The following is an 8,901-nucleotide window of genomic DNA, read 5'->3' on the forward strand; positions in this document are numbered from 1 at the left end:
CATGCCTGGGTTGCAGGCCAGTTCCCAGCAGGGGACACACGAGAGGCAGCCACACACTGATATTTCTCTCCCACTATTTCTCCTTCCGTTCCCCTCTCTCTAAATATAAATAAATAAAATATTTTTAAAAAAATAGGAGAGAATCTTTGTGGTCTTGGCTTTGGTAAAAGTTTCTTAACCATGTCACCAAAAGCATGACAATAAAAGAAAAAATGGAAAAACTGGACTTAAATCAAAATTCAAAACTTCTCTTCAAAACACACCATTAAGAGAATGAAGCCACAGACTGGGAGAAAATACTTCCAAAATATCTGAATCTAGAACATACAAAGAGCAGCATTCAGCAAGAAGACCAGCAACCAAATTTAAAAATGGGCACAGCATTTTAAGAGCTATTTTACCAAAGAAGATAGATACATGAATGGCAAATATGTGATGGTCGTACACAGAGTTTTGACCGTGTGAGGTCGGCAGCCCTCCCCTGCACCGTTCAAGGGTGAGCCGTACTCAACTCTGTCAGTCATTAGGGAAGTACAAGTTAAAACAATGAGGAGCCACTACAGACCTTCTAGAGTGGCTACAATGAAACGGACTGATAATCCAAACGCTAGTGAGAATGTGAGGAAACTGGGGATTCTCACCCGGTGCTGGTGGTGGGGGGAGGTAGCACAGTCACCCCCCGGGAAAGTTTGGCAGTTCCTTCAAATGATAGGCACTAACTGTGTGATCCAGCTATCCCACTCCTGGGTTGCCGGACCTGAGAGAAACCCTAAAAGCTATCTGTACGAAGACTTGAAGAGAATGCTCATAGCAGCATTATTTATAACAGCCAAAGGACGGGAACATCCAGATTTCCAACTAATATCATAAACAGTGGTATAGTGACACAATGGGGTACAATGCAGCACTAAAAAGAAACAAACTGCTGATAGCCACTACGACATGGATGACCCTCAAAAACACTGTGCTAAGTGAAAGAAAACATAAGAAAGACGAGGTAGTGTATGATCTGACTGACATGAAGTTTTAAGGAAAGTCAAAACCATAAACAGACAGCAGATCAATGGCTGTTTTGGGGTGGGGCAGCGAATGGACCTAAAGGAACTTTTAGGGTGATTCAGTGAATTGTGGCGACAGTTTCACAACTCTATGTATTTACACATCTTATCAAACTATAGTTACAAGGGATGAATTTATGAGGTACTAATAATAACTTGATAATGTTCTTTTTTAAAATGGGAGCTACACAAAGTACTCACCATTGTAGCCTTCAAGAACAGAATCAATAATGGGTCTTGCAGTTAAGTTATAGACATCAAGCTGTTTACTCTCTGGTCCAAAAACTGTATCAAAAGTGAATGTCTTCGGAGGCTCATTGGAAGAATCAGTCTTGTGCACGGTGATAGTTCCCCTCATCTCATCCACACTGACGGCCTGTTTGTAGCACATGGATTTCTCTCTCTCATTGAGGGGCCGGCACCTAACAACCACCTTCACATTATCACAGCTTTCTGGCTTCTCTGATTTATTGATCTGGTGGAGAAAATATTTACAAATAATGAAGAAAAAAAAAAACTCTGACCTCCTCTGAGTATCCTACTTGTGGGAAAATACCTGTGAATGTAGTTAACAACTGTGATCAAGAATACAGCCCTGACTGGTGTGGCTCGGTGGGCTGGGTGCTGTCCCACAAACTAGGGTTGCCAGTTTGATTCCTGGTCAGGGCACATGCCTGGGCTGCCAGCCACCTTGAGGCTACAGACCAGTGTGTCTCTCGCCTATAGATGTTTCTCTCCCTCTCTCCCTCCCCCTCTCTCTAAAAGTAAACAAGTAAGATCTTTTTTTAAAAAATCCTTAAGATGATCTGTTCCATGTCCACTTCTCCTGTCTCACTTCACAAGTTGCCCTGCTGGGCTTTCTTAGCCACAGACGCACCAGCTTTCTTCTGGGCCCTCTCTTATCACCGTGGTCCTTCTCACCACAGGCCTTTCCATGTGCTGTTCCTTCTGCCTGGAGCATCCCTCACTCTCCTCTTCATTTATTCTGCAGACCTCACCTGGGCAGACTTCCCTGAGTAGGTCAGCTCCTAGCACAGGCATACCTTGGAGATACGTAAGCTTTGCTTCCAGACCACAATGATACATCAAGCAATGTAAAGAAGTGAGTATGGCAACTGAGGGAGTCATACTGCTTTTGCTGACGAAAGGTCTTGCCTTCAGTTTGTACAATAAAAATCAAAACAACTGTGAGGCACAATAAAGCAAAGAACAAAACGAGGCCCAGAGAGCACCTTTCTTGCTCCTTCTTCTTCTACATCTGGTTGTAATTCCACTTTTGATTGCTCATTATTTCATTAAACGTCTGTCTTTCTCTCTGTCTACACCAGAGGTTGCAAAGAGGTAATCAAGGAGCTGAATTCAGCCCGCAAGTGTCTTTTGTTTGGCTCATAATGTTTAAAAATCTTCTGAATTAGTTGCTAAAATTTTTTTAAATTAAAAAATAACAATTTCAGATTTTCTTGAAAAAAAAAATGGGTGATCTGACAGCTGTAGGCCGGCATTCCTACATGGCAACACTTTACAATTCACCAGAAACCACTTCTATCTATTGTTTCCCACCTAATGACTTCATTAATGTAGCATCTTGTCTCTGTAAATATGTCTGGTTTTCACCTCTGCCCAAGAAGGCAAGCTTCTTTCTTCCTAAGTTTAAGAACCAGTCTGGTTTTGCTCAACACTGCTCAAAATAGAGATTTGCTCAATCTCCGATGCCTAATATGTGGCTGGTGCCCAATATTTGTCCAATGAATTGACAACTTGAAAGCAACGACAAGGAACAAATACTGAATGTCACTGTCCTTCGATTCTCCTGAGCGGTATCTTATTTCATCCTGACAACAGCCCCAAGAGGAAAAGTTAAATTATGTGGGAACTAAAGAACTAGAAAGATTAAATAATTGTCCAAGGCCTTGTAACAAGCAAATAACCGGCCAAGGCTCAGATGTTCTCCATGTCCCCCACACTGGACTACGGACGCCCCCTTACTAAACGCACGGTAACAACCTTGGAAATCCTACGAGACAAACAGACCAGCACCCGCTCCCGACCTCCTCACACACAAAGACACCTACGGGTTACATTCTTGCACTGTATGCTAAGGCGCCACCAGAGCAATGACAGCTCGAGTCGGGGGCCTGGAGTAGGGGTAGGCAGCCCCCGCTTTGCTGCCTTCCAGTGGCTCCGCTGCGTGGAGATCCTGCGGGGAGCGGAGAATCGAAAACCGACCCCCCACCGCCGCTCCCAGACGCCCGACCCGAAGGGCTGCGAGAGAGGGCGCATCCTCTGGCACAGCGCCTTCATGTCAGGCAGCGCAGGCCCTGCAGGATGCAGCAGCGAGGAAGGCAGCGGGGCTTCCCCTGGGTCCCTCCCAAGGCCAGCCGGATGCCCGGGCGCCACTGGCCCACCCGTCCGGCTCCCCAACACACGGGCAGCGTGGCCGGGCCCTGCCCCGCCCCGCCCCACCCATCCCCGGCCACCCTCCTGCTCCGCGCCTCCATGGCAACGGCCGCGCCCCCGGGCCAGGCCACCGAAATGAGGATGAACCACAGCGCCTGAGCCACTCTCCTCACCGGCATCGTGACTCCCTGCGGTGCCCGGTGGGCGCCTCTGCCCAGGGTGCAGTCCTACGACGCTGGGTTTGCTGGAGAGGCCGACCAACGATTACCGAAACGCCGCCTCGCCGCTCTGGACACTGCGGCTATTCCAGCGACTGTGCGCTGCGCGCAGACGCAGTCCAAGTTCGCCCCGCCCATTACCCCTCCCAGCCAGTGACTACCCCAGCCTCTTCGATTACGCCTGCGCAGAGGCTTTTGGTGTCTGTCTCCTAGGACGCCAGCCTGAGGCCGCGCCTGCGCAATGCTGCTATTGCGCTGCGCTAGAAATCTGGCTGGTATTGAGGTGGGGATGGCTGGATGTCACCGATTGGGAAAAGGAAGGATTCCTATCGCAAGCCTTATCTTCTGGCGCTTGCAGTACTCCAATATTAAAAAAGAAAAAGGGAAGAACACAATAGCAATTGCGCATTGTGCCATCTGGAGAGCTAAAGACTTCACATACATTACTGCGCTTGATGGCCGACTTGTTTATGACCTCTCACCAAGGTGAAGTCGTGAGGGGCTTTTGTTGACATTTTCTCATGTATCTCCGAAACCTAGAATGGGACCCAGAATAGGACCCGGAACAGGGTGGGCTTTCAACAAACATTTGCGAAAGAATGAATGATCCATTTACTCTTTCTTGTCACCCTCTTTCCTAGACACCCCTCCATTTGGATGCGTAATGGGCATTTCAAGTTTTCATGTCCCAAACCGAAAGGTTGATTTCCATCCCTCCATCAGTCCCCATCTCTAACCCCCTACCCGCCACCGAACGTCAAAAAACTTAGCTCATCACAATAAATGGAAGGCGAATTCCTGCAATTCCTAGGGTCGAAACCAGTCTCTTTCTCATGCACAATGCCCAGTCTTTCTCTCTGCTGCCACAGAGCCAAGGCCCAGCTCATTGCCTCTGTCTTCAGAGGAGAACCAGAATCTGACAACTTCTCGCCGCCACCACCATTTGTCACCTGTATCACCACAACAGCTCAGAGACTACTTTCTGTGCCCACATCCTTGCCCCCTCTTCTGTGTTTCAACACAGAAGCCAGAGTGATAATGTTAGAATATGAGCAAGGTAGTGTCTTTTCTCTGTTTGGAACCTGTCGATGATTTCCCATCTCACAGAGTAAAAGTTACGAGCCCTCTCCCCGAGTGCTACAATCTTCCCCCTCGCTCCGTATCCTGTACCAGCCCCACCTCATCTCCTGGATCCATGGCATTACAGGCAGGCTTCTACCTTCGAATGCAAAGGCTTTTGCATTGCAGGAGGAGCTAATAAAAGTAACTAAAAGGCATTTTACTTATTTCCGGTATACTGTTCTAAGTGCTTTACTTTCCTCTTTAAAATTAATTTAAGACACATTATAATCACATTATAACACATTTTAAAATAGATACTATTGGACATTTTAATAGAAAATAGGAATAACTGTTTTACAGATTAAAAAACTGAGGCACTGGGCCATTAAGTCACTTGTCCCGGGTCATACATATGGGTAGTGACAAGGCCAGATCCGAACCCAGGTTCTGGATCGCTGTCCCCCTGGAAGAGTGTCTAGGAGGAGGCCTGACCCCCTCATGTCCTTTAGAGTGTCTTCGATCACACATCACCTTCTCAGTGAGCCCTGCAGTGATCTGCTTAAAATTCCACCCCTCAACCCCAGTCTTATCTCCCCTTCCCGCCTTTTCCCATAGTACTTACACCATCTGATACACCATATATATGTGATACACACTTCATATATACATATGACCACTTTATTGAGATATAATCACATATCACATAATCCATTGACTTACATTGTACAACTCCATGGTTTTTGCTACATATATGGAGTTGCGCAACCATAACCACAATTAATGTTAAACATTTTCATCTCCCCAAAAAGAAACTCTATACTCATAGCAGCCATTCCCCTAGGCAACCAACAATCTACTTTCTGTCTCTATAAGTTTGCCAATCCGGACACTTATTATAAGTGGAAGTATACACTATGTAGCCTTCTGTGAATGGCTTCTATCACTTAGAATAATGTTTCCAGGCTTTAGTATATAGCAGTCATTAATACTTATGGCTGAACAATATTCCATTGTACGGATATACCGTTGTGTGAATGTACCACGATTTATCTCATTTAACTATTGAGAGACGTTTGGATTGTATCCAGTTTAGGGCTCTTACAAATAGTGTTGCTCTGAATGCTACCAGGTGTCTCTGGGTGCACACACATACTTAGGAGTGAAATTGTAGGGTTTCCATGTATTCTTCTCATGTTTATTGTCTGTCTTTTCAGACTAAAATATAAGTTCATGTCTAATTTATTCACTGTTATGTCCCAGCACCTAAGACATTGTAGGCTTTCAATAAATACTGCTGAATTGGAGGGAGTATGCATGAATGAACGATCTTGTGAAGGAGATAATGGTGTTTTTTTTTAAGTTTTTTTTGTTTGTTTGTTTTGTTTCTTTTTTTTTAGACAGAAGTGGTCATCGAGACTCTGGGAGGTCAAGTCGCATGCACAGGTCACACTGGGAGGGAGTCAGGGACTCCTCCCAAGCCTGTCTGAACCAGGAAAGAACCCGGGTCTCTAGCCCCCGGCCCCCTCCAGGGCCCGCGCCGTCACCAGCTGCCCCTCCGGGCTCGAGACTCCGAGCGTGGGGCGTGGGCTTCGGGAGGGCGAGAGGCGCGCGGGGGGCAAGAGCAGGGCAAGAAGGGCCCCCCACTCAGTTGCTTGCTCTGTCCCGCTGTGTTCCGCGTCTGCGCCCCTCCGCGCAGCAGCGAGTGTCATGGAGGGGCCGGCCTGCGCCAAAGGTGGCTCCTGACCAGTCCGGGGTGGGCCCGCCTGCCCGCGCCGGGGCGGCCCAGAGCGGAGGACCGGGAGTTTGGTTATAAAAACCCGGGCCAAGCCGCACCCAGACCTGGGAGCCCGCGCCCGCAGTGGCCTGGAACGCCCGGTTCCCGCCGCAGCCCGCTGCCTCGGAGGAGGAAGGTGGGTCCCGCGTCCCGGCGGACGCCTGAATGAAACAGCTATCGGCCTTCTGCTCCCGCTGCTCCTCCAGCGCCGCCTGGTGCCTGGTGACTCGGCGGGCGTCCCAGACGAGCGCGGGCTCCTCGCCCTTATGAAACTAGCCCTGGGTCCGAGGCGCGCCTATGGCGGGGCGGCCACCCCCAGGTACCAGACCCCGCAGCGGGCCCTCCGGGGAGCATCCGCATCCCCAACTTCACGGACGCACGGGACGCGGGACCTACCTCAGGTGTGTCCCCGCACGAGGTACGACACGGGACCCCACGGGGGGGGGTGCCTTTCGAGTAGGTGCTTGGAAAGAGGGCCTGCGTGGGTCTCGGGACCCTGCTTAGGCCGGAACTCGGGCGCGGGAAGAGGGGCGCACCGCTGAGCCGCGGGGCGACGGGGAGGCGCTGCATCCACAGTGATTTCGGGGGAGGGGCTGCTTCCTTTAAGCAGGCGGCTCCTGCCACTGGTGGACAGAGACCGGCCACCAACCCCCTTCCCTGACATCCCTACGCCCCCCTTCTCAGCAGGTGGAGTTCGGAGACACTTTTCAGGAAGTCGTGTTGCAAGGCTGGAGAAATCTTTCCCTTCTCACCTGGCTCTGTCTTCTGCCATCTCCTGGTGTCGGTAAAGGTAGGGAGTCCTCTGAGGGATGGTAACAGATAGAGGGAGAGGCAGCGACTGCTTCCCACCGCTGCTTCGGCAGAGATGGGCCATCTCCCCGCTCAGCACTAACCTCTCCACACCCCGTCCCAGTGCCTGTCCGGCAGTCTCGTGTGTTTGTCAGGAGTGGATTTCGGGGGCTTGAGAGGACCTAGCTGGGAAAGGCCTTCCTGTGTGCTGGGCAGGGTGCGCGTGTCTGGACCAGCGCGGGCGGCCCGGGCCTGGCAGGGGCCGCCCTTCCCCGAGCCAGTGTCACATCTGTGCCAGTCGGTCCTCTGACAAAGAGAGGAGAAGTCACCCGTGGTTCTGACCTCAGGAGCGGTTCCGCTGGTCAAATCTAAAACTGGCACTGACTGACTTGTGGAGAAATACAAACAGCCACTTAAAAAAAAAAAAGAAAGAAAGGAAGGAAGGAAAGAAAGAAAGAAAGAAAGAAAGAAAGAAAGAAAGAAAGAAAGAAAGAAAGAAAGAAAGAAAGAAAGAAAGAAAGAAAGAAAGAAAGAAAGAAAGAAAGAAAGAAAGAAAGAAAGAAAGAAAGAAAGCCCTGGCTGGTGTGGCTCAGTGGATTGAGCGTGGCCTGCGAACCAAGGGATCGCGGTTCAAATCCCAGTCTAGGGCACATGCCTGGGTTGCGGGCCAGTTCCCACGAGGGGCAACGATACATTGATGTTTCTCTCCCTCTCTCCTTCCCTTCCTCTCTAAAGACAAATGAATAAACTCTTTTTAAAAAAATTTTTTTTAAAAAAGAAAAACTTAATTTCTTGAAGAAAAACCCACAAATGTGCTATGGTTTATTTCTGGCATTCCTGCAGATGGAAGAGCGTTTCCTCCGTACTGTCACAGTCACTTCCTTAGACTTGCTGCAGAGGTTAAGGAAGAGGAGGGATCTGTACCCCTGGATGGCCCCTCTAGGCTGCTGCGGGAGGCGTGGAGGTGGAACGCTGGAGTAGCCGGGCTGCCCATGTGCCCGGGAGCAGCGGGCATTTGGGAAAGTTACCCACCTCCCGGGATCTCTGCTGTCCCTTCCTCAGGCTTGTCGGACTCTGGGAGCCCACCGGTGGGGAGACAGAACAGTGGATTCTCCCGGCCCAGCAAACCCAGAGGTCTGGCCTCCTGGCACATACGTCTCTTCTCATTGGTTGATGTCAGATGTCGCCTCCCAGTGAGCACAGGCATCTGCTGTGGAGCCAGGAAAAGGGCCTCCCGAACCATGTGGGCTGATGTCCACCCCCGGAGACGACATCTAAGAAAGCCGCCTGAGACTCTAAGACTTGGCTGCGTCCATAAAACGGGTCCCCAGGGACTTGAGAACCCTTTTCGGAGAGGGGCAGGGGGTGGGGGAGAAGCCTTTACAAGTGCCCCAGGCTTGCTTGAACTTTGACGTCTCACTGTGGCTTCTGTTCAGAAGACGCCCCACCAAAACCCTCCCCAGACCTCCCTCCTATCCCCTTTGGGGATGGTGGAGCCACTGGCATTCCCGCGGGGTCTCCCTGAGCTGATCTCAGGACCTGAGGGCCCAAAATGTCACTTGTGTCCAGTTCCAAACCTTCAATAAATACACTTTTAACTCGT

At 50.1% G+C, this 8,901-nt stretch overlaps 1 protein-coding gene across 2 annotated transcripts in view; it reads right to left on the reverse strand.

Moving 5' to 3' along the window:
- The window catches only part of KIF3A (kinesin family member 3A), a 44,452-nt gene extending 40,693 nt beyond the window's left edge, over positions 1–3,759 (reverse strand). For both annotated transcript variants that reach the window (XM_037129917.2, XM_053672769.1), the window contains exons 1-2: positions 3,629–3,759; positions 1,260–1,533 (exon numbers count right to left, since the gene is read on the reverse strand). In XM_037129917.2, the coding sequence (XP_036985812.2) occupies positions 1,260–1,533; positions 3,629–3,634 (280 nt within the window). In that variant the 5' untranslated portion in view covers positions 3,635–3,759. The remainder of the gene's footprint in view (positions 1–1,259; positions 1,534–3,628) is intronic.
- Between the last annotated feature and the right edge of the window lie 5,142 nt (positions 3,760–8,901).

The sequence above is a fragment of the Artibeus jamaicensis genome, unplaced genomic scaffold (genome assembly GCF_021234435.1).
Source record: "Artibeus jamaicensis isolate MK-2021 breed Jamaican fruit bat unplaced genomic scaffold, CSHL_Jam_final contig_786, whole genome shotgun sequence".
Taxonomy (NCBI): domain Eukaryota; kingdom Metazoa; phylum Chordata; class Mammalia; order Chiroptera; family Phyllostomidae; genus Artibeus; species Artibeus jamaicensis.